Raw genomic sequence first — 27,172 nt, forward strand, 5'->3', positions numbered from 1 at the left:
GGCTGTAAAGAGTCTAGAAATACAAGCAAGAGTAAACAGGAGGAGGAACAAGAGGAAGCTGGAGGAGGAGTTTGCAGAGGATGAAGATAATCCATCCTATGGACCTGGAATGCACTAAAAAGTTAATCCAATCTTTGTCGCTCGATTCCCAAAACTTTTATTTTCTCATACTAATTACATGTTTTCTAAGGATCTTCCAAACATTTGTTTCAAACTTTCAGTAAATGTTACACAGTACCTTCTGCATAATTTAACACAGCCTTTTTCCAAAAATATATAAATAATTGCAAAAAAATTTTGTGAATTTTCATTACAATTGAAAAAAAATCATCTTTAATAACTGAACTAAAATTTTGTAAAATCCCTGTGTTAAGTTGTAGCCCATATTCCAATAAATAATCTGTAAAAAGTTCAACTTCCTACCTCAAATACTTTGTGAGGAAAGATGTAATTTATAAGCGTTATTTTAACATTGCAAGTATAGGGCGTTCCGGAGCCCCTTAAAGATCGACCATCCCGCAAAGTGAGGTCCGTGATAAGATGTCGTCAGCGTCGATGGCTATCGAGCACGGTGTGGTGCATAGATAGGATTTGGCCGCTCGCTCGGTCTTGACGTCGCGAGCGCAAGACGACCCCTTCCAATTTCCGCCGTGTAAGAGACAATATGTACGAGGGTGAGTCAAACGAAAACCTTAAATTTGTAATAAAAAATCGAAATTTCGCGCCGTTATCCTGTATGTTGGTAAGCGTGCTACAAACAGCGTGCAGAATGGCCTGTAGCTGGCAGCATAGCGCAGATGCACACATACCGTCGCAGTATCAGTATGAAGGTGGCCGCCCCACTTGCGACTTGCACCCGGGAAGAACAGCATTCTGCTATTCGGTTTTTGCGTAGTGAAGGTGTGAAACCTATTGTAATTCATCAATGAATCAAGGTTCAGAAGGGTGATGCATGTTTGTCACAGCAGCAAGTCTACGAATGGAGTAGGAAGTTCGCAAATGATGTGACTTCAGTGGAAGATGCTCCTCGTCCAGGTCAGGCACAACGACTTGTGACTCCACAGAACATTGCAGCAGTTGAAGCCATACTGAAGGAAAACCGCCGAGTGACACTGAATGACATTGCAGCATGTTTACAGATTAGTCATGGGTCAACACACCACATTGTGCATGATGTGCTCCAGTTTCACAAAGTGTCTTCAAAATGGGTGCCACGGCAGCTGACTCCTGAAATGAGAACGACGTGTTGATGCTTGTGAAGAACTTCTTCGGCTTTGAACGAGAAGGTGATGGCTTCCTTGCAACAATCGTTACTGGGGACGAAACCTGGGTTCACATCCACCAACCGGAAACGAAGAGAGCGAGCAAGGAATTCCTGATCACCAAAACCAAAGAAGTTTCGAACAGAACCATCAGCAGGGAAGGTTATGCCGACTCTCTTTTGGGACGAAAAAGCCGTCGTTTTGGAGCATTACATGCCTAGAGGGACCATTGTCACCAGTGCATCATACATAGATCTCATAAAAAATCACCTGCGGCCTGCAGTCAAATCAAAGGGACGTGGATTACTGCCAGCAGGTGTCCTTCTGCAACATGACAATGCAAGGCCCCACACTGCCCGTACAGCAATTGCAACAATCACAGACCTGCATTTTGAATGTCTTCCTCATCCACCATACTCACCAGACCTTGCCCCAAGTGATTTCCATATGTTTGGACCACTCAAAGATGCAATGGAAGGAAATAAGTTTCATTCTGATGAAGAGGTACGCCACGCAGTGCATGAGTGGTTGCGCGGACAACCAAAAGAATGTTTTTCGAAAGGAATGTATGCACTGTAAGCGCTGGAGAACTTGCATTGAGCGTGGGGGAGATTATGTTGAAAAGTGATACAGCTTTGTACCACTTCTGCGCAATAAATAGTATTTTAAAAAATATTTAAGGTTTTCATTTGACTCACCCTTGTACGCTTCAATTCGGCAGCTTGCAATCTGTCTATTTTCTGACGGCGGTGGGGGTGCGAGTTCGCGAAACATTAAAACGTTCAATGTGCTACGATGCCATGCAGCGACGTCCTTTCCATATTGTATTAGCACCCACCAGAACGCTGGTTTTGCGCAGTCCATTCACCATGTTAACGTCTAAGGGAATCGTGGAATGCGTGTTTCGCAGACAGCGAACGCAGTGCTGGTAATCTGGCGGTATTCTGTGTTCTGGAGGTGTGCTACATTCGTGTTCCACATACCACCGCTACACTATACACATTGTTCACATTGTTGTTGGAGGGTGACTTGTGTACATGAAGGCACTATGCTCTGAAAAAGCAAGAGGCCAGCGTTCGGCGTCCAACACTCCGGGCGAAAGATTGAGACAACTGGTCGAGTGGCTAGTAAGGTATTTATTTATGTCTGGGGTGGTCACCTTGCACTTTCTCCCAAGTAACGATAAGATGCAGGTCTCGCACCAATATCCGAAGTTCTCGACAGGTCAAAAAAGTGTGGCACCTGCTCTTTGGGGTGGAGCACACAATTAAAATCGCCGATGAAGATACACTAATCGTAGCGACCAGTGTATAGGGAAGTTCCTTCCTCTGAAGAGAATTGTGACCTATTGTGGCGTTTGTCGGTTCCCGGTCATGCGTACACGTTAATCATACGTGTATCCAGTGCTGTGATAGCCAGCCCCTGGCTGAGGGTGTAATGCGGCAACGTGCCGTCTAGTGAATGCCAGGCATAGTGATGGCGTAACGGTAGATAAAGTGGACGCTTATGCCATCTGTGGGCCAGAATCGAAGGCAAAGCGGAAGTGCTTCCGCCTGGTGGCAGCTAAATTAAAGAACGCTATGCGGGAAACAGTGTCTGGCTTGTGCTGCACTCTGACAGCGAAATAAGAAAAGAATTAAACTAAATAATATTGTTACGTGTAGTAAAAATATAAATGTAATATTACTTTAATATATGAAAATGACTGTAATTGAATATTGTAATGCTATGGTATGTTTGGTATGTTTAATTGTAAATAGACAACTTGGCGTAATGTAAAATAATGTTTAGGTGTGTGTGTGTGGGGGGGGGGGGGGGGGGGGAATCCCCGAGAATGATAACAGTGTACAGGTTGGCGCGTAATATTGGCGGTAGAAGTATGTTGGCTCTGAGGCAGAACAAGTGTTAAGTGGCGTAAAAGTGACTGCCGGTGTGTGCTACGGTAACGTTGCTAACCGACCATTTAGAAGTTAGCTGAAAACAGATATGGACTTCGTTTATCGTATGGCTACAAGCTAAATGGACACTAAGGCTTGTAAGACGCGGTATTTCGACGGAGATGGGCTTTTTTTTGTGGTTTTAGGGCGCACAACTTCAATGGTCATTAGCGCCCAGACTACGTTAGGAATGCACCGCGAGGCACACGTTTAAAACAGCAACTAAAAGGGAAAACACGATAAAAGACAGACGGACAGGCATAGGATTAAAAAAACAGCATAATCAAATGTCCTTAGAGAGCGACAGTCACAGCGACAAAATGCGCCGACAAATGACCCTGCTACAATCTGATGAAGGGACACAACAAGAAGCTGTCCGAGGCTGGAGGACCGCAGCCTTGGTCGCGGCATCTGCAGCTTCGTTCCCAGGGATACCGACATGGCCAGGAACCCACATAAAGCTAACCGGAGAACCGTCGTCCACCAGCTGCTGAAGGGAGCGTTGGATCCGGTGCGCGAAAGGGTGAACCGGATACGGATCACTGAGGCTCTGGAGTGCGCTCAGGCAATCGGAGCAGATGACATAAGCAGAATGACGGTGGCGGCAGATGTAAAGAACAGCCTGGTAGAGAGCAAAGAGCTCAGCTGTGAAGACCGAACAATGGCCGTGGAGCCGGTATTTGAAACTTTGTGCCCCGACAATAAAAGAACACCCGACCCCGTCATTGGTCTTAGAGCCATCTGTATAAATGAAGGTCATATTAATGAACTTCGAACGAAGTTCGACTAAACGGGAGTGGTATACCGAACCGGGGGTAACCTCCTTTGGGAGCGAGCTGAGGTCAAGGTGAACACGAACCTGAGCCTGGAGCCAAGGTGGCGTGTGGCTCTCGCCCACTCTAAAGGTTGCAGGGAGTGAAAAATCAAGATGTTGAAGGAGGCGGCGAAAGCGAACTCCAGCGGGTAGCAGGGCAGAGACATACAACCCGTATTGACGATCGAGAGAGTCGTCAAAAATGAACGATAAGACGGGTGGTCGGGCATTGACAGTAGCCGACAGGCATACCGACAAAGCAGTATATCGCGCCGGTAGGTCAGTGGCAATTCACCGGCTTCAGCATGAGGACTCTCGACGGGACTAGTATAAAATGCTCCGATCGCAAGACGTAAACCCCGATGTTGTATGGAGTTGAGGCGGCGTAAGATGGACGGCCGTGCAGAGGAGTATACGAAGCTCCCATAATCCAGCTTTGAGCGGACGATCGACCGATATAGCCGAAGTAGGACGGTTCGATCCGCTCCCCACGACATACCACTGAGAACACGGAGGACATTTAGAGAACGGGTACAACGGGCAGCCAAATAAGACACATGAGGAGACCAGCTAAATTTCCTGTCAAATGTAAGACCCAAAACTTTTGTTGTCTCCACAAATGGGAGAGCAACGGGACCGAGTCGTAAGGACGGTGGGAGAAACTCTTTGTAGCGCCAGAAGTTAATACAGACCGTCTTCTCGGCAGGAAAATGGAAGCCATTGGCGACACTCCAGGAGTAAAGATGGTCAAGTGAACGCTGAAGACAGCGCTCCAGGGAACATGTACGCTGCGCGCTGCAATAGATGGTAAAATCGCCCACGAAAAGGGAGCCTGATACATCAGCTGGGAGGCAATCCATTATTGGAATGATCGCTATGGCGAAGAGAGCGACGCTCAAAACTGAGCCCTGTGGCACCCCATTCTCCTGACGAAAGGTGTCTGACAGGACAGAACCCACAGGTACCCTGAACTGTCGATCCATTAAAAAGGAACGAATAAAAAGAGGGAGGCGACCGCGAACGCCCCATGTATGCATGGTGCAGAGAATGCCCGCCCTCCAACAGGTGTCGTAAACCTTCTCCAAATCAAAGAACACAGCTGCGGTCGGGCGCTTCCGCAAGAAGTTATTCATAATGAAGGTCGACAAGGTAACCAGATGGTCAACAGCAGAGCGGCGCCTACGAAATCCACATTGTACATTGGTAAGTAGGCGTCGAGATTCGAGCAGCCAAACCAAACGAGAGTTAACAATTCGCTCCATCACCTTACAGACACAGCTGGTAAGCGAGACGGGTCGATAACTGGAAGGCAAGTGCTTGTCCTTCCCCGGCTTAGGAATCGGTACAACAATAGACTCGCGCCAGCATGCGGGAACATGTTCCTCAATCCAGATGCGATTATAAGTACGAAGAAGGAAACCTTTACCCGCAGCAGAAAGGTTCTTCAGCATCTGAATATGAATAGAATCAGGCCCTGGAGCGGAGGACCGTGACCGGGCAAGTGCATGTTCGAGTTCCCGCATGGTGAAAGGGGCATTATAACTTTCACGATTCGAGGAGCGGAAGTTAGGTGGCCTAGCCTCCTCTGCCTCTTTTCTGGGGAGGAAGGCAGGGTGGTAATGAGCAGAGCTCGAAACCTCTGCGAAAAAGCGGCCGAAGGCATTGGAAACATCCTCAGGGGCCACAAGGACGCCATTCGCGACCGTCAAGCCAGAAACTGGTGAGTGGACCTTAGTGCCAGATAGCCGGCGCAGGCTACCCCAGACAACAGAAGAAAGAGTAAAACTGTTGAAGGTGCTTGTGAAAGCAGCCCAGCTGGCTTTCTTGCTTTCTTTAATAATACGACGGCACTGCGCACGTAATCGTTTATAAGTGATACCATTCGCCACTGTAGGGTGGCGTTTAAAGGTGCGTAAAGCACGTCGACGAGCACGTAAAGCGTCTCTACATGCTGCGGTCCACCAGGGGACCGGTACGCGACGTGGAGAAGAGGTAGTGTGAGGGATGGAATATTCAGCAGCAGTGAGAATGACTTCCTTGAGGTGGGCGACCTGACTATCGCAGCTTGTGAAGGTTTGATCCTGAAAGGTCGCCCTGGAAGAGAAGAGCCCCCAGTCTGCTTTGGAGATGTTCCAACTAGATGAGCACGGAGAGGGGGTATGCTGCAGGAGATGGATAACACACGGGAAGTGGTCGCTCGAATATGTATCAGAAAGTGCATACCACTCAAACCGGCGTGCAAGTTAGGTAGTAAATATAGAGAGGTCTAAATGGGAATAGGTGTGAGATGTGTCCGAAAGAAAAGTAGGGGCGCCAGTATTGAGGCAGACAAGATTGAGCTGGTTGAAAAGGTCTGCTAATAGGGAGTCCCTCGGGCAGGATGCTGGAGAGCCCCAAAGGGGATGGTGGGCATTGAAGTCTCCAGTTAAAAAAAATGGTGCAGGTAGCTGAGCAATAATTTGCATCATGTCTGCCCTGGTAACGGCAGACGACGATGGAGTGTAAACGGTACAAATGGAAAATGTAAAAGTGGGGAGAGTAATTCGGATGGCAACTGCCTGCCGGCCGGTGTGCAATGTGATGGGATCCCGGACCAGCAACATAACCCCTCCATGAGCCGGAATACCTACCGCAGGGGGTAGGTCAAAACGCACAGAGGTGTAGTGTGCCAAGGCAATGTGTTCGCATGGGCGCAGCTTCGTTTCCTGGAGGGCTACGACGAGCGGACGGTGCAAGCGAAGCAGCAACTTCGAGTCCTCTCGGTTGGAGCGAATGCTGCGAATATTCCAGTGAATAAGTGCCATCGTGATAGGAAAAGGAAGATGAATGAAGGGATCACCTCGAAGGCCGCTGAGGGCAGGCTTCGAGCGAGCACTGCCGCCGCTATCAGTAGGCGGACAGTCATCGTCCATTGGTTCTATAGGCTCATCGGCCATCTCGTTAAGATGGCCGGGAGGAGGAGCTTCCTCCGCCGGTGGACGGCCAGATGTTCGGCTACCAGCGGCGCGGGCAGGCGAAACGGATGACGGCCTGGGGCGGCAACCGCTGGGTGGCGCAGGAGAAGAAATGCGCCGCGGCGGAGAAGGAGAACTGTGCTTCCTATGAGCCTTCTTGGAAGGTCGTTTAGTGGAAGTACTGGTCGACGGCTGGGAGTTCGAGGTACGTAAGAAGTCTGCACGGGACGGTTCCTTCTTGAAGGCCCGTGCATCTGACTTCTGGGTCTTCGTCTTAGCAGAAGCTGATGAAGGTGCTTATGTCTGAGGGGTGACGGGAGGAAGAGGAGACGTCGACCGCGCGATCTTAGCACTGGCCGAACGGACGACCATGGTGCTGAAGGTCAGATCGCATGTCTGTGTCGCCACCTCCCTGGTAGTCCGAGGACAAGCGAGGACAGTACTGTATTTTCCCGCTGGGAGCAGCGTGGGCTTCCTACTAGCAAATAGCTTGCGAGCAGCCGAGGTGGACACTTTCTCTTTGACCCGAATTTCTTGGATACAGCGTTCTTCCTTGTAGATGGGACAGTCGCGGGAGGACGCTGCATGGTCACCCTGACATTCGAACAACGAGGAGACGGAGGTGGACAGTCACCCTCATGGGCATCCCTGCCACAAGTGATACATTTAGCCGCATTGGAACAAGACTGGCGAGTGTGATTAAAACGCTGACACTGGTAGCACCGCTTAGGTGTCGGGACATAGGGGCGAACAGAAATAACCTCATAGCCCGCTTTGATACGCGACGGCAGCTGAACACTATCAAAGGTCAAGAAAAGTGTCCGGGTCGGCACAAGGTCATTGTTGGCCTTTTTCATGACCCTATGGACAGCCGTCATGCCCTGCTCAGCGAGGAAAGACTGAATCTCCTCGTCAGTCAATCCGTCGAGTGATCGAGTATAGACCACACCACGAGACGAATTCAAAGTGCGGTGAGCCTCCACCCGGACAGGGAACATGTACAGGAGTGTGGCCCGAAGGAGTTTTTGTGCCTGAAAGGCGCTCTCAGTTTCTAGTAACAAGGTAGCATTACGCAACCTGCTACACGACTTGACAGATCCAGCTATGGCATCTACGCCCTTCTGGATAACGAAAGGGTTGACACAGGAAAAATCCTTGCCGTCGTCAGATCGAGAAACTACGAGGAACTGTGGGGCAGGCGGTAGTACTTTTGTCACTGGTGGCTGGTCAAGTTTCCGTTTAGGGGCAGAAGTCGAGAGAGAAGAAGAAGAGAAATCCATTGCGGAGGAATCCCCCATGATTGCCAGCGTCTCCGATGGCGCGCTCCTTCCTTGTGGGGACCCTCTCAGAGGGCACTCCCGCCTTAGGTGAATGTTTACACCTCAGGTCACACCTCCATAGAAACAGACAGAGGGACCAATCGGCATGGCATCGGCAATCACCCCTCCCTGGGCCTGGCCTTTACCAGGGGGTACGTGCGTGCCTTACTTGTCTACCCAGGGCGGGGAATTACGCGTTACCCCGTCACCGGCTACGCGTGCGAACGCGTGGGTCGGCCTTCAGGCGCGCACAGGGAGGAAGGAAGAAGAGGAAAAAGAAGAGAGAGAGGACAGTCTGTCTCAAACGCCGAGGCGGAGACCAGAGAAGGCAAGGAGAAGAAGGCAAGGAGAAGAAGGCAAGGGAAAGAGTAAGGAAGACAGTGAGACGGAGAAGAACAAAGAAAGGAACCAACCTAAGGAAGGAAGAAACGAGAAGAAGTGAAAAACCAAAATGACCGCAAATATAGGTCGTGGAACCGTCCGTCTCCGGACGCAGGCGCTAACTACCCCCTTGAGGGGGAGGGACTCCTTTTAGTCGCCTCTTACAACAGGCAGGAATACCTCGGGCCTATTCAAATCCCAGGACCCGCAGGGGGGGGGGGGGGGGGAGATGGGCTGTGAGCGGCAAAATAGTACGGTTTCCCGCTTTGATATACATGGCAGTGCATGGTGCAATCCTTTGCTAATTGCGACGAGTTGCTTGTGCCAACGGCGAGGTGTGAAGGGACCAGTAGCCGCATACAACGGCGTATTGTGATCTCAATAACTGATAAGGTCCATTGGTGAGCTCACTTCGGTAGCAACGAACTAGAACATATCTTACGAGAGTATTATTACGAAAAGTGGTTGTTATACGCCATTACCAGTAGATTTATATTTTGTGAATCAGTTTGTGTAATAGATAAACCCAAGTTCTGTACAGTGTGTTCAGTTTTGAGGCCATAATAATTTTGTGGTTTAAATTGCGTTCCCCGAGTGTAATCAATTATTTAAAGGAAATAGCTCATTATTACCCCATATCCAGTGATTTCTATGTGCTGCAACATCAGTGAAAAGTTATGGTGCGTATCTATATAACAAGAGAAAATAGTCGGAATTAACGCCAAAATTGGCAGCAGACGCCGCTTCATGCAACGGATGGAAGATGCCAGGTACTGTGCCACCTTAATTACTATCCAGCTCGATGTGGTGGCTTTGCAGTACATTGCCATAGTCAATAAATTAGTCGGTTCCGTCCGAGCAACGTAATTTTCAATTAGTGTTTTCAGTAACTATACTGACAAGCAGATCTATATTGTTCTTTAATTAAGCGTTCAAGGAAATTGCTGCCACCACAGTACACATTGTGCCTTCAGCACAATGCAAGCTCAATAACATTAAATTCAGTAATTACAATTTGTGTAGTTCACATTAACCTAAAACAAGTTCAAGTGTTTATCGTGTGTGTTTATGTATTGTGAAACGATTTCAGGCTGTGGTATTGTTTTAAATGAATAATGTCCTCCTGCTAGGCAATATCAGACATACAGAATTAAGTGCTCCCTGTTCAGTCACTTCAAAGAGATTATCAGTGCTACTGATAATCAAATACATATGTAAAAATAAGTTTCTTACGCGCCATTATATTATTTACTCCAAAAAATTCCGTGTAATAGTTGGATCACCGTAGGGTGTCTATTCAAACCTATTACACGCGAGAGCCGCTTTCCGGAAGTCCGATGCCGCATGGTCTAATAACAATACAGAAAATTCGGGTAGTGGCATCGCAAGGGAAGGTAAGTCATATTTTCAATGACAATACCGCCACACATTAGTTTCACCGTACCACTGTCAATCTGGCCATCCGATGTCACATGTGTAGCATAACCATAGAAGTCGGGGAGGGACGCGAGACACTTCTTGCAACAAAGCAAAGCCAATATACGACATACGAAGCATCCCTTGCAACATAGGGATCTTCACTGTTGTCCCAGTCGTACTGAGGTTAATTGTGGCGATACGATAAGCTTGTCATCGAACTGCGGGTGACAAGTTATTCATTAGGTCGTAAATGTCTATCGTTTGTCAACCGGCATCATCACCTCTGGCCACCCCCAGGACAGAGCACTATTATTCATCTAAATTTATAAAAAAATTTGCATTTATAGTTTCTCGTAATATAACTATGATATGCAAAGCATATTTGGAAAATGTGGTATATGTGTTATTAGAGTGTGCTTTGCTGATACATACTTGTAACTTTTGTAACGAACTATGTGAAGTGTATCACTCGCTAAGTAATATTTTGTCATGGGTTAACGAAATGAAAATGTTCGAGTATGTAATTTTACGTATTTGTGAAAGTTTTAATTTGCATATAACGGTACACGTTTGGGGGCAACGTGTAGGATATGCGTTATGTAAAAGATGGAGTGCTTTTGTACTGCGCAGCAGTTGCTATGGGAAGAGTAAAAGGTGGCTTGCGCTTTTGGCTAACTACCTGTAGAGCGAGCGGGACTTGGGAGACACAGTTTGTATGCAGCAGTGAACACTCAGAAGGACCATGCGATGTCTTGTCTGAAAATTGTTGCACAATAGCCTCAGATGACGACTGGTGAATTATTAGGGCTTTGGTACAAGTTGTTGGGCTGTGGTAAACGACGCCAAGCACAATTGATTATTTCATACTTAAAGAAACTTATATGCCGTACCATGGGTATGCCATTACCATCCGCCACACCCAACGATTAAACCAACAGGCTACGAACAGTATAATTAGAATTGTAGAAGCGTGAACCACTAATTCAAAATTAACTTTTTTCGAATAATTATTGTATTAAAACATAAAATTTGGTTGACTCTGCTATTTTATTCGTAATCATTCACCTATATAGGCTCCCTTCCTGGTGTTTGATTATTCCAAGTAAACCTGTTATGAAAACGTTTGAGGTATCTGTATGCTGTATCTGAAATATTTGTATTCAGTACCTACAAGCACTAATTTTCATCTTTGAATAAATGTCTAAAAATAAATGTTGCGGACTAATTTTTAAAGTGCAAGTAAGAGTACTGTATGATTTACGTGATAAAAGTGCTGTAGTGAAATTTTGCGTGGGTATTTAAATAGATGTTTTCAGACAAATGTAACGGTTTTAACATTCTTACTCTCTTTGTGGTAATAAGTAAAGTGAAAGTGAGTACATAAGTTGTCCTAAAAAGACGAACTTGTCATGGATAAATACTGAGGTTTTGCAAATTCATTTTTGAGTGAAGTTAAATTCTCTCAGTTATAAATGGAATACATTGAAGTACAAAGAGTTATAAAAGAATTCTTATGTGGCTCAGTAACACTGAAGTAGGGTTCCAGAAAAATGCTGAATGTCAATACAGAATGACCACTCCCTACCTCTGGCTTCTGACAGATCATTTGTTAAGAGAAAGGTACAAACAAAGTGTCTTACTAAATTTAAATGTGTGTATTATGCTAATGGAATATTTAAGTATTTAATTTGTTGGTTACACAAACTGCCAACATAGAGGTCCCTCCTTGCCAAATTTTTTTAGCACATAGTCATGATTAAAAATTCGTAGCCTTTCTAGACCTAAATTGTATATGCATGTGGGAGTAATAGCTAAAATATTCCTGTGTCTTTATCAGAACCATATCTTGAAAAGTTATTTAGAATGGATTGAATTTCGACCTGTAGCGCTGCCATGTATTCCGGTGCCAGAGGTCATTTCTCTTCCAAAAAACTACCTTCTTCAGATTTTCTCGTTAATCGAAGGCTTGAGTTCCTTGATGGAGCCCATCGCCAGTAGAATTTTGCCCTAAATCTTTTTCGCGTCGCTCTGACGCTTTTCAGTTCAGCGTAAGGGAGAACTGCCTCAACGCTCTACTAGACACATAAGCGTGCATTCTCGGACATGGGGAAACGATAACTGAGAACCAAGGGACTGGCGGTACTGCAGCAACACGACCTCTGCCGACATTTCCATGGAACATAACGTTGGAGTGGAATACGAATTTAATGTAACTAGAGGTACAGTTTTTATTCAGTCTTAAAATGTGTCAGCTATTCGTGCATCACGCTGTACATTATGCATTTTCCTTTGTACGACTGTTTCATAATTTCAAAGCTGTATTTGCGAATACATGGAATTAATACCGTTTTAAACATGGCTGTTACTGAGCAAGCGTATACCAATTTCAGCATAGGATTACACAGCCAACCGATTGCACATAATTGGTATGTGCATTGACCTAAGTTTCGACACCTACTAGGGGTGTTTCATCAGAAGGAAAGTATGACAGATCATAAAATTACATTGCTAAAAGGCAATGGTCAGAATTTAGAGCAACTGTGCTCAAGTCAAAAGTGAAATAAAACGTTCTAGCGTTTGCCACGTGTGCCCAGTTGGGAACATCGCCGGATAGATTCAAGGAGTCAAAAACTAGATGCAAGATGAATCCCATTTCTGAACGTGGAGGAAAGTGTGTATACTCAGAGATTGACAGAGCTTTAGAAGAAACAAGGCAGAAGCGATAGATAACATTGAAGTACAATTTCTAAAATAATTGGGAGAAGTCAAGCCTAAATTATTATTCAACTTACTGTGCAAAATCTGTGAGAAAAGAAACATGCACTGGACTCCAAAAAGAGTGTCATTCACACATTACGGAATATAGTAAGAAGAGTTAATGCGAGAACTGTAGCATAATTAGCTTAACAGCTAGCTCGAAGTTGCTAGCATGAATAATACACGGAACAGCTCAACAAGCTACTGGCCAGAATGTAAAGAAAATTTAGGATCTGTTGGAAGACTAACAGTTTATCATTAGGGGAAGGGAAGATGTTATGACGTTACACTTGATAATGGAAGCAAGACTTTAAAAGTAACCAAGACAGTTTCATAGGATCTGTCGACCAAGGACGAACTTTCTACGTTCTGAAATGATGCAAGATGCGTGAAATTCTAAGGAAAAAGTTAAAAATGTAGGAAAAGACGAGTAATATAAATGCGTACAAGACGAAGAGGAAGAGATACATAACTTCATGTATAAAAAATTACGTAAGACATCGATGCAGTCTGCGTCCTTTATTAGTCAACTTGTCTACCAGAGGAGCAATGAAGGAAATAAATGATGGGATCAAATGTTTGTTTAAAATTCAGGGCGAAGAGACCCTACAAGCCGACACCGCTAGTTGAGAAAATAATTTTGTTCGATCAGCATCAGTGAAGCCTTTGGTAAGCGTTGCCTACAAGTGGATCTATACAGAACATTAGCGTCATGGCAGCTCGGAGATAACTGAGTACAAACTGACTGAGGGAAACGTCTGTGAAGCGGTAACTTTTAACCATTCTTAGTCCAGCAAGAATGGCTACCTTAAGGTCGTCCGATTATCGTCAAAATCTTCAGAGCAAATGCCGGGTGTCTCATTACTGTATTTTCGAATTGCGGCCTTTAGCGCAGCAACAATCTATGTATATGACGAAGCTTTTTGCTGTCTTAAAATCGTCAGATCAGGGAAAAACCGTTAAAGCATATTCCGGGTGTATCACCATCCTCAAAATTTCATGTCAAAAGACTCGAAATCGCTGCTTGTAGCGTGGTACACAGTCATGTTCGTTAACAGGAATTAAGCTACTTTACGATCACACGACTGCCGTCAAAACATATACAGCATGAAACTTCCTGGCAGATTAAAACTGTGTGTCGGACCGAGACTCGAACTCGGGACCTTTGCCTTTCGCGGGCAAGTGCTCTACCAGCTGAGCTACCCAAGCGCTACTCACGCCCCGTCCTCACAGCTTTAATTCCGCCAGTACCTCGTCTCCTACCTTGCAAACTTCACAGAAGCTCTCCTGCGAACCTAGCAGAACTAACACTCCTGGAAGAAAGGATATTGCGGAGACATGGCTTAGCCACAGCCTGGGGGGGGGATGTTTCTTGAAGGAAATTTTCACTCTACTGCGGAGTGTGCGCTGATATGAAACCTCCTGGCAGATTAAAATTGTGTGCCGGACCGAGACTCGAACTTGGGACCTTTGCCTTTCGCGGGCAAGTGCTCTACCAACTGAGTTACCCAAGCACGACTCACGCCCCGTCCTCACAGCATGTTTGAGGTTTTTCTCTAGCCCGTCTTCAAAATTTCAAGACAAAAGCCCAAAAATGTCGCCCTATGTAGTACCCATCACGGTTGTGACTATTATATTATCACCGCTTGGTATCTGCGAACTGAATCGTAATCTGCGCAGACGCGAAAGAGAGAACGGCATTGAATGTCACCCCCGTTTCTTCGTCTCAACTCAGTTGAACCCGCTTTACGCAAAGAACTCTGTTAACTCGGTCTGGCGTGAAGCCGAGTGGGTTCATATCTAGGTGCAGCAAGGTTGCTTTTTAACACCACGGAAACGAGACCACGTTAGCCATGTGCATGCCTTGTTACAAAAATATCGTTAAAATACTCATAATTAAAAGTGTGCTTACCTTCACAATCGAATTACCCTTCATCAACACCAATCAGTTCAATGCCTCTGACTGTATCTGATTGGGTATTGTTAACTTGATACGAGCTCAAAGCAAGTTTGGTGATGTCATGGAGGTGGAGCTGCCGCTCGACTCACGTCCGACCTCTTCCAACACCGAGCGCCTTCTCTCACCGCCACTGCTAACATTTTTCGGGTGCACTGTTACCAGACAGTCAGCTTCAGGAATATTAATCCTTTCCATAACGGCCCAACACGATTGCTCCAGTGAATACGCTTTCAGAATGCTACATGAAATAATTTCCCTATTCCTACGCCAGCCCTCTTATATTCCCGTCGCCAGCACTCAACTCCTGCAATGATGAGTCGCTCTTTTTGTGCTCACCTTCTCCCTAGCGCACGACGGTGGCTTCTCGTGGCCGCTGCCAGCCAACGTGAATTCTGATTATCACACTGAATCGAAGTTCAAATATTCCGTGATATCAAGCTCGGATCACGATGCGATCGTCACCAATCTCACTTTACTAAAAATTTACTTCAGTCTTCGCAGATTTCCACCTGCTTCCTTATCTTGGTCATTGTCGTAATCAGCAAACTTACAACTCTGAAATGTCATTTCCAGTGAGATGAAATACCACCGCTACTTCCCAAAGTCTCTCTCTCTCTCTCTCTCTCTCTCTCTCTCTCTCAAAATGGCTCTGAGCACTATGGGACTTAACAGCTGTGGTCATCAGTCCCCTAGAACTTAGAACTACTTAAACCTAACTAACCTAAGGACATCACATACATCCATGCCCGAGGCAGGATTCGAACCTGCGACCGTAGCAGTCGCGCGGTTCCGGACTGCGCGCCTAGAACCGCCAGACCACCGCGGCCGGCTCTCTCTCTCTTCTCAGCGATCACAGGCCTGTAGACCACGCGCTGCATCAACGATCTGCTTCCACCGTCTTCTATCTCTCGCAGCCTCTCTCCACCCTGCGGAAATTCCTAATGCTGCGATGTCCTTCTCTATGTCATCTTTCCACCTTGTACGAGGTCGGCCCAATGGTCTTATTGCCTGGAGAGTTCCTTCAAATGCTTTCTTCGTGATTCTGTTGTTTTCCATTCTGGCCACATGTCAAGCCCATTGCAGTCTCCTACTTTTTAATTTCTGGATGATAATGGGTTGCTTCATTAACTGGCAACAATCAGAGCAAAATGCCTCGGACCTTTGGAGGTGACGGAGTCCCACCTCTAACTGACAAAGCAGGGACTCCTAAGATACGACTTGGCAAACAAATGGTAATGAGATGGGGAGCTATTAATATCAATGGGGGCTACTCTGGGAAGAAGGTAGAGCTGGCAGAGGCTGCAAGTAAGATGGGGCTGGACGTTTTAGCTGTTAGTGACATTCGGGTAAGGGGTGAGAAAGAAGAGGAAGTGGGAGAATACAAGGTCTACCTGTCAGGAGTCAAAGCAGGAATAGCACAATGGGGTGTAGGGCTTTACATCAGGAAAGAAATGGAACCCAGCGTAGTTGCAATAAGGTATGTAAACGAACGACTGATGTGGATAGATTTGACAGTGTCTAGCAAGAAAATTAGGATTGTGTCAGTATATTCGCATTGTGAAGGGACAGATCAAGATAAGACGGGTAGTTTTTATGAGGCACTCTGTGATGTAGTTGTTAAAGGACAAGGACAGTGTTCTGCTCATGGGTGATTTTAACGCCAGGATTGGAAATCGAACAGAAGGGTATGAAAAGGTTATGGGTAAATTTGGAGAGGATATGGAAGCCAACAGGAACAGGAAACAACTCTTGGATTTCTGTGCCAGTATGGGCTTAGTAATCACAAACTCCTTTTTTAAACATAAGAACATTCACCGGTATACTTGGGAAGGCAGGGGAACCAGATCTGTCATTGATTATATAATAACAGATCAGGAATTCAGGAAGGCTGTGAGGGACACACGTGTATTCAGGGGATTCTTTGATGACACTGATCATTATTTAATTTGCAGCGAAATTGGGATTGTGAGGCCGAAAGTGCAAGAGGTCAGGTCCATATGTAGGAGGATAAGAGTGGAGAAACTTCAGGATAAGGAAATCAGGCACAAGTACATAACAGCGATCTCAGAAAGGTACCAGTTAGTTGAATGTAGTCAATTACAGTCATTGGAAAAGGAATGGACAAGGTACAGGGACACAGTACTAGAAGTGGCTAAAAAATGTCTTGGAACAGTAGTGTGTAAAAGTATGATGAAGCAAACAGCTTGGTGGAATGATACATTCAAGGCAGCCTGTAAAAGGAAAAAGAAGGCGTATCAAAAATGGCTACATACCAGAACCCAGGTAGACAGAGAAAGTTATGTTGAAGAAAGAAACAAAGCCAAACAGATAATTGCAGCATCCAAGAAGAAATCGTGGGAAGACTTTGGAAACAGGTTGGAGACTACGGGTCAAGCTGCTGGAAAACCATTCTGGAGTGTAATTTAGCAGTCTTCGAAAGGGAGGTAAGAAGGAAATGACAAGTATTTTGGACAGGTCAGGAAAACTGTTGGTGAATCCTGAGGATGCCTTGGGCAGATGGAGGGAATATTTTGAAGAGTTGCTCAATGTAGGTGAAAATGCGATCAGTAATGTTCAGATTTCGAGGTAGAATGGGGATAGGAATGATGATGGAAATAGGATCACATTTGAGGAAGTGGAAAAAATGGTCAATAAATTGCAGTGCTATAAAGCGGCTGGGGTGGATGAAATTAAGTCGGAACTCATCAAATACAGTGGAATGTCAGGTCTTAAATGGCTACACAGGATAATTGAAATGGCCTGGGAGTTGGGACAGGTTCCATCAGACTGGACAAAAGCAGTAATCACACCAATCTTTAAACATGGAAACAGAAAAGATTGTAACAACTACAGAGGTATCTCTTTAATCAGCGTTGTGGGTAAAATCTTCTCAGGTATTGTTGAAAGGAAAGTGCGAGTATTAGTTGAGGACCAATTGGATGAAAATCAGTGTGGGTTTACGCCTCTTTGAGGTTGTCAGGACCAGATCTTTAGCTTACGGCAAATAATGGAGAAGTGTTATGAGTGGAACAGGGAATTGTATCTATGCTTTATAGATCTAGAAAAGGCATATGACCGGGTTCCTAGGAGGAAGTTATTGTCTGTTCTACAAGATTATGGAATAGGAGGCAAACTTTTGCAAGCAATTAAAGGTCTTTACATGGATAGTCAGGCAGCAGTTAGAGTTGACGGTAAATTGAGTTCATGGTTCAGAGTAGTATCAGGGGTAAGACAAGGCTGCAACCTGTCTCCACTGTTGTTCATATTATTTATGGATCATATGTTGAAAACAATAGACTCGCTGGGTGAGATTAAGATATGTGAACACAAAATAAGCAGTCTTGCATAAGCGGATGACTTAGTTGTGATGGCAGATTCGATTGAAAGTTTGAAAAGTAATATTTCAGAGCTAGATCAGAAATGTAAGGACTATGGTATGAAGATTAGCATCTCCAAAACGAAAGTAATGTTAGTGGGAAAGAAATATAAACGGATTGAGTGCCAAATAGGAGGAACAAAGTTAGAACAGGTGGACGGTTTCAAGTACTTAGGATGCATATTCTCACAGGATGGCAACATAGTGAAAGAACTGGAAGCGAGGTGTAGCAAAGCTAATGCAGTGAGTGCTGAGCTACGATCTACTCTCTTCTGCAAGAAGGAAGTCAGTACCAAGACTAAGTTATCTGTGCACCGTTCAATCTTTCGACCAACTTTGTTGTATGGGAGCGAAAGCTGGGTGGATTCAGGTTACCTTATTAACAAGGTTGAGGTTACGGATATGAAAGTAGCTAGGATGATTGCAGGTACTAGTAGATGGCAGGAGGGTGTCCACAATGAGGAAATTAAATAAAAACTGGGAATGAACTCTATAGATTTAGCAGTCAGGGCGAACAGGCTTAGATGGTGGGGTCATGTTACACGCATGGGAGAAGCAAGGTTACCCAAGAGACTCATGGATTCAGCAGTAGAGGGTAGGAGGAGTCGGGGCAGACCGAGGAGAAGGTACCTGGATTCGGTGAAGAATGATTTTGAAGTAATAGGTATAACATGAGAAGAGGCACCAATGTTAGCACTGAATAGGTGATCATGGAGGAACTGTGTAAGGGAGGTTATGCTCCAGACTGAACGCTGAAAGGCTTAATCAGTCTTAAATGATGATGATGATGGTGATGATTACATTGTTCTTTCGAATTCTCCATACGCCATTCTCCAACACACGTCCCCAGATTTTTCTCGTTACTTTTCTTTCGAAAACATTCAATTTTTCTCTTTCATGCTTTGTAAGCGTCCAGCATTCTGAACCGTACAGTACTATGGGGCAGATAATAGAGTTGTATATCTTCATCTTTGTGGTGATTGACAAAGCTTTACTTTTGAATGGGTTGCATAGTGAGTACAGACATCTTGACCCTGAGGCTATTCTTTCATTTATATCCATTGTTATGATATTTTTACTGTTGAAACGTGATCCAAGGTATTTAAACTCGAGAACTTTTCTGAATTTAGAATGCTGGTCAGATTCAAAGTACGGATTTGGGTTTATTACTCGACCTATTTCCATATATTCGTTTTCCTCTTCGTTATTCAAAAGCTCGATTTTGCTGGCACGTGCCTGAGAGATCTGCACATGTCTTTCAGTTCTTCTTCAGTTTCACTCAGCAACACTATATCATCTACATACGCCAGGAGTTTTACTTCACTGTGTTCGAATCGGAGACCAATGTATAGATGTAAATTACTTTCCCGAACCACTTTCTCTAATGCACGGTTGAAGAGGACAGATGAAAGAGCGTCTCCCTGTCGTAAGCCTGTTTTAATTGGAAAGGTGGGAGATATGGATCCTCTGTACTTCGCTGCTGCCTGGGAGCCATCCATGCACAGTTGTATCGTCCTAATGATTTTACTGGGTGTACTAAATTCTCGTAATGTGTTGTAGAGGTTACTTCTGTGGAAGCTGTCATAGGCTCGCTGGAAGTCAATGAAGAGACAGTGGATGTTTTTGTTAAATTCCCAGTGTTTCTCAAAGATCTGTCGTATAGTAAACAAATTATCAGTTTTGGAACGTTTTGTTCGAAATCCAGCCTGGTAATCTTGAATAATGTTTTCTGCATAAAGTTTCAGTTTTTTTCAGAATGGCCATTGATAGGATTTTGTATGTTATATTCAGCAAATTGATTCCCCTGTAATTTCCACATTCCATTCTCTTTCCTTCCTTGTGTATGGGACAAATTATTGCAGTTTTTTGGTATTCTTGAAATTATCCATAAGAAATTTATTCCAAATTGTTAGTCACAAGGAAGTTCTACTCCCATGTTTAGAAGATGGAGCAAAGATGTTGGATACAAACTGTCTGAGCGATTGATAGCAAAGACTTCGGTTGCTGCATCATGGCAGCGTACTTACACACTCTGCTCACTGTGAAGGAATTCCTAAGAAAACAACATGACACTTGTCCCCAAACCAATTCTACTCGATCGATCTAGACCCCTACGATTTATTACTTTTCCAAAATGAAGTTGAAAGGGCTGCGTTTTAGATTTACTAGCAGAGATTGAAGCATAATTGCAGCTGAGCCAGAACACGATTCAGCCATTACACTTCCATCATCGCTTGCAGTAATGGGAAAATTACTGGAAGGATTGTATATAAGTGGAAGGGAACTACTTTCAGAATGACGGTCAAAACTGACATGTAGATGTTGTCTACGGGAATTTTCCCGGATATTTCGAATAACATCTCATCTGTGAACCTCTTCATTATTCTGATATCTTATCACAACAAATGACATTCACAACGAACACCGTACTTACGCTTGCCACAGTCATCCACATTTCTTGGAGAATACTGTACCACAGTGCACTGCAATATTTCATGCCATAGGAAGGCAACGAAGAGAGCTAATAGTGTCTCGTCGCCATATGCGAGAGTAAGAGAGAATACACACGAGGACATGAATAATTGGGCTGCTCCTGGAAATGTGCCCAGACAGCTGAAGTGAGCGGTTTTCCCTTGGCACGGCAGTGCGGACGTGTTGTTTCTGTCCTCTCCGCAGAATGAGCGCTCTTGTTTGTTTACTCAGTACTCGGCCGCTTCGTGCGCGCTGGTTCTCGCATACAGATCAGCATGGCGGACCAATACAAAAAATCGACGCTCAAATTTACGTTCCAAAAAGAATTTGCCCGACCAAAAGCACCCGAAGCTTAAAGATGTCTACGAGACGAGGTGAAAATCCTGGTGTGCGATATCATAGGCATACGTTTATTCACTGTGAGCGGTGTAGTCTATGTGAAGATCGTCAACGAAGCAAGATGTGAATGGATCGTCGGGAAACGAAACAGCGCCTCCGCTTCTGCGACGCTGATGGCAAAGTGAGTACTGTGGACGTCGATCATGCTTGTTTGGGATTCCGCACGATCAGAATATTTAAACTTCCATTTGAAGAAGTCGAGTCGGCTCTTAGACCTTACAGCACGGTACATAGCCATGTCGTAGAAAGATGGACGTAGTTCCGGGCATATCGCGTCTGCACGGAATCCGACATGTCAGAATTGAACTTAAGACATGTCCCCTTAGACCTCAATATCGGCGGCTGCTTTGCCATCGTCATTTACGTCGGACAACCAAGGACTCGTACCGGATGTGGGAAGGAGGTCACCCACGATTCGAACGCATACATCGCCGGATTACGCAACTACCATCTGCGGACATCGTGCCGCTGCCGTTCTCACGACTTGAGAACATTTTGTGGACCAGCCGCCAAAGGACGAGGACTCACCCACAAGACGATGCTCCAACGGAGGCAGCCGCCGCTGGCTACATTGTCGGAACACAGAATGGGACTGAGGAAGTTTCTTAGGTACCAGCAGCTGAGCGAACAGACATCGATACACGAGGAGGGTGCTGTCCTCCACATGCCCATCTGCGAGGACACATCACTTGCCCTGAGGAGATGACGGAAGAGGTGTCGCTCAGCGTTCAGCGGCGTGGAGGGAGGACGATGAGTTACGCCGGCAGGGCCCGGAACTTTAGGAACGGGTCCCGCCTAGGTACTTACAACACTGTACCCCAACAGAACAAATAGTTCTGTCAGGGGAAGAGCCACGTATAACATTATTACCCGGGAATTGCGCATGTAGTATACACGTCATAAACGTACCTACTTCCCACAACTGTCTTATTACGTTACCCCTTTTACAGGATTTGACCGTGATGTATGACTAATGGACATGGAAATCAGACTACTAGTTCTTTCCTAACAGTTTTCTAACTGTTTGAAAGAAACGCAATAAAACTGGAATAATACTGAATCTAGGACCTTTCTGTACCAAGTTCATTAAGTGGTTTGTCTAATGGATATACGGCCGGTAGCCTATCCAGGCAAAGAAATGGTTGTTAAGTTTCAGAAAATCATAATAACTAAATGCGACCTACTTTCCTGCTGTTCACTAACATAACTTCACAAATGGCGGCCAGCAAGACAAATGGGGATACCTCGTTATTTTGTGCAAGCACTTTGAAACGTCCCCTACAAAAATTATACATGACTGTGCTTAAACTGACACACAATATTTTTTTAGCGCAACGCAATCTGACTTTCAGAAATCCCTACAAAGGAATGGCCCTGACTAACATTAACCTGTACCTTTCACAAATCACTTACCTCACCAAAAATCTTCGTTACTCAAGCTACTGCAATACAGCGAGCGCCACTACTGCCAGCTAAATAGAAGATTCAAACTACAGAAGGCACTAACTACTGATAGGTATAGTTAGCAATTGAAAGATGTTAATAGAGAACAAACAATGTATTTACCTTAACAGTCATAATATATATTTTAGTTCATGACATCCAGTGTTACAAATTTCAAAACTCCGCCATCTCTCTCCCCACATCCACCACTGCTGGCGGCTCACCTCCAACTGCGCAACGCTACGCGCTATTCACATCCAGCCGCCCAACACTACAATGGCAAACAACAATGCAAACTAGCCACAGACTGCACACAGCACAGCCAGTGATTTTCGTACAGAGAGCTACGTAACGTTGGCAATAAGAAAACACAAACAGCCTACTTACATAGCCCCCATGCTCCCCACAAAAAATTTTACAAATTGAGGTAAGTGATTTGTGCCATTCCTTTGTAGGGATTTCTGAAAGTCAGATTGCGTTGCGCTAAAAAAATATTGTATGTCAGTTTAAGCACAGTCATGTATAATTTTTCTAAGGGGACGTCTCAACTTTTACCAGTGAACAAACTAGAGTTGATTGGAGTATTCATTATGAGCACAAGGAAAAGATGAAATAATGTTCCACTGACGAAATTTATTTCCACCTCAGCGGAACAGTAAACAAACAACAGGTTCGATTCTGGAATAGAGAAAACTGCAAAAAGTTCGTCGTCATGAAAAAATTACGCATTGTAAAAAGTCAAAGTATGGATAGTTCCATTCAGTCACAGCCTTACCGAACCAGCGTTTTTCAATGCAACTGTCAATGCTGACTAATACAAGGCGAAGTTGCAAAATAACTTTTTGCCACATCTTCTTGCCACCACTCTTCTAATGAACGGAAGGCGGCGCAATGCCTAGTATGGATAATGGTGCACTAGATTTTCTACAGGAAATATTGGGCAATGGTGTGACGTTCCATCTTTACCCGCAGAGCCATCATGTGGAATTCTTTTGGACTTCAACACACACACACACACACACACAATATATATATATATATATATATATATATATATATATATATATATACACAGGGTGTTACAAAAAGGTACGGCCAAACTTTCAGGAAACATTCCTCACATACAAAGAAAGAAAATATGTTATGTGGACATGTGTCCGAAAACGCTTACTTTCCATGTTAGAGCTCATTTTATTACTTCTCTTCAAATCACATTAATCATGGAATGGAAACACACAGCAACAGAACGTACCAGCTTGACTTCAAACACTTTGTTACAGGAAATGTTCATAATGTCCTCCGTTAGCGAGGATACATGCATCCACCCTCCGTCGCATGGAATGCCTGATGCGCTGAGGCAGCCCTGGAGAATGGCGTATTGTATCACAGCCGTCCACAATAGAGCACGAAGAGTCTCTACATTTGGTACCGGGGTTGCGCAGACAAGAGCTTTCAAATGCCCCCATAATTGAAAGTCAAGAGCGTTGAGGTCAGGAGAGCGTGGAGGCCATGGAATTGGTCCGCCTCTACCAATCCATCGGTCACCGAATCTGTTGTTGAGAAGCGTACGAACACTTCGACTGAAATGTGCAGGAGCTCCATCGTGCATGAACCACATGTTGAATCTTACTTGTAAAGGCACATGTTCTAGCAGCACAGGTAGAGTATCCCGTATGAAATCATGATAACGTGCTCCATTGAGCGTAGGTGGAAGAAACTAAAATGAGCTCTAACATGGAAATTTAGCATTTCCGGACACATGTCCACATAACATCTTTTCTTTATTTGTGTGTGAGGAATGTTTCCTGAAAGTTTGGCCGTACCTTTTTGTAACACCCTATATATATATATATATATATATATATATATATATATATATATATATATATATATAGGGTGTTTAAAAAATGACCGGTATATTTGAAACGGCAATAAAACTAAACGAGCAGCGATAGAAATACACCGTTTGTTGCAATATGCTTGGGACAACAGTACATTTTCAGGCAGACAAACTTTCGAAATTACAGTAGTTACAATTTTCAACAACAGATTGCGCTGCGGTCTGGGAAACTCTCTAGTACGATATTTTCCACATATCCACCATGCGTAGCAATAACATGGCGTAGTCTCTGAATGAAATTACCCGAAACCTTTGACAACGTGTCTGGCGGAATGGCTTCACATGCAGATGAGATGTACTGCTTCAGCTGTTCAATTGTTTCTGGATTCTGGCGGTACACCTGGTCTTTCACGTGTCCCCACAGAAAGAAGTCACAGGGGTTCATGTCTGGCGAATAGGGAGGCCAATCCACGGCGCCTCCTGTATGTTTCGGATAGCCCAAAGCAATCACACGATCATCGAAATATTCATTCAGGAAATTAAAGACGTCGGCCGTGCGATGTGGCCGGGCACCATCTTGCATAAACGACGAGGTGTTCGCAGTGTCGTCTAAGGCAGTTTGTACCGCCACAAATTCACGAAGGATGTCCAGATAGCGTGATGCAGTAATCGTTTCGGATCTGAAAAATGGGCCAATGATTCCTTTGGAAGAAATGGCGGCCCAGACCAGTACTTTTTGAGGATGCAGGGACGATGGGACTGCAACATGGGGCTTTTCGGTTCCCCATGTGCGCCAGTTCTGTTTATTGACGAAGCCGTCCAGGTAAAAATAAGCTTCGTCAGTAAACCACATGCTGCCCACATGCATATCGCCGTCATCAATCCTGTGCACTATATCGTTAGCGAATGTCTCTCGTGCAGCAATGGTAGCGGCGCTGAGGGGTTGCCGCGTTTGAATTTTGTATGGATAGAGGTGTAAACTCTGGCGCATGAGACGATACGTGGACGTTGGCGTCATTTGGACCGCAGCTGCAACACGGCGAACGGAAACCCGAGGCCGCTGTTGGATCACCTGCTGCACTAGCTGCGCGTTGCCCTCTGTGGTTGCCGTACGCGGTCGCCCTACCTTTCCAGCACGTTCATCCGTCACGTTCCCAGTCCGTTGAAATTTTTCAAACAGATCCTTTATTGTATCGCTTTTCGGTCCTTTGGTTACATTAAACCTCCGTTGAAAACTTCGTCTTGTTGCAACAACACTGTGTTCTAGGCGGTGGAATTCCAACACCAGAAAAATCCTCTGTTCTAAGGAATAAACCATGTTGTCTACAGCACACTTACACGTTGTGAACAGCACACGCTTACAGCAGAAAGATGACGTACAGAATGGCGCACCCACAGACTGCGTTGCCTTCTATATCTTTCACATCACTTGCAGCGCCATCTGTTGTTGAAAATTGTAACTACTGTCATTTAGAAAGTTTGTCCGCCTGAAAATGTACTGTTGTCCCAAGCATATTGCAACAAACGGTGTATTTCTATCGCTGCTCGTTTTGTTTTTATTGCCGTTTCAATATACCGGTCATTTTTGAAACACCATATATATATATATATATATATATATATATATATATATATATAGTGTGTGTGTCCCATACCTCCTCTTAAACCACTGAACCGATTCCAGCCAATCTCTGTCCACATAACTTTTACTGTCAAGACAGTCATCGCTGTGGGGCTAACAACCACCTACCTATCATCGTTAAGGAATTATGCAACCATAAACAATGAAATATGTTTTATATCATGTATGAATTTATTTAAAGACAAATTTATGGAGTCACAACCATGAGCCTATGTATTCGTCATCAGTTTTAGCGATCGAATGTTTCAGTGTGGATGAATTTTGGCAGCCAGCACTCACCCCTTTGAAGGAGAGGAACTCCATGCCCCTGGCGACCTGATAGACGAAGGAGGTGAGGTCGCGCGACGTCAGAGCCTTGGAGGGCCCGTGCAGGTTGCCGTAGTGGCGCTCGGCGCGCGAGCTGCGCAGGAAGCTCTGCAGCTTCCCCAGCGCCACGTACTCCATGATGACGAACAACGGGTCTGAAACGACACAAACCTTGTTTCACACTTTTTATTCAGGGCAGCAAAAGTCCCCCCCCCCTCTCTCTCTCTCTCTCTTTCTCTCTCTCTCTCTCTCTCTCTCTCTCTCTCTCTTTCTTTCCCGGTCCAGTTTCTATCACTCAAATGAACGACACATGTGGAATACGAGTTAAAAATAAATAAATAAATAAAAAAGACGTGTTTTGCTCCTTTTTTCCGTCCATCTGTGAAGCTATTTTGTTTGCAGATGAATTCATCGCATTCTGATGCTTTTAGCGAAAGACCAATGAGAGCTGACCGAATGTTCTAATGTAAATACATAAAACTGCAACCAATCACTTCTTTGAATATTTATTTGTTATTCCACTACATCACCATTTCTAGCGTACTGCTGGGTGCTGGTTCTGTGATAAGATGATGGAACACGCTGTAATGTATCGCCGTGACTATTATTTATCTGTCGATATACATGCAAAATTTAGTTCTTTACTTACTGCGACACTATGCGCGGCTTTCATCGCTAGTGTCCATCTGTCTGCTTCCATTTTGATGGTCACTTGGTGCTTCACACATATTTGAACAATATTTTAATATCTGAGAATATGTCCCTCAGTGAAATACACAGTCAATAAAATAGAGGATGGCATTCTAAATCTGTGACTCAGAGCAACGAGGTAACACGAAAGCGCACTGTTGGCGTGAAATGTGAATGAATGAAGTCACGTGGTCTGTTTAT

The 27,172-nt window shown here is 44.8% G+C and overlaps 1 protein-coding gene across 1 annotated transcript in view; it reads right to left on the minus strand.

The window, feature by feature from the left end:
- Window positions 1-27,172, minus strand: part of LOC126091092 (tyrosine kinase receptor Cad96Ca) — a 481,814-nt gene that overhangs the window by 17,821 nt on the left and 436,821 nt on the right. Inside the window, exon 8 of the mRNA XM_049907035.1 lies at window positions 26,255-26,436. Coding sequence (XP_049762992.1) covers window positions 26,255-26,436 — 182 coding nt within the window. The remainder of the gene's footprint in view (window positions 1-26,254; window positions 26,437-27,172) is intronic.

The sequence above is a fragment of the Schistocerca cancellata genome, chromosome 1 (assembly GCF_023864275.1).
Source record: "Schistocerca cancellata isolate TAMUIC-IGC-003103 chromosome 1, iqSchCanc2.1, whole genome shotgun sequence".
Classification (NCBI taxonomy): domain Eukaryota; kingdom Metazoa; phylum Arthropoda; class Insecta; order Orthoptera; family Acrididae; genus Schistocerca; species Schistocerca cancellata.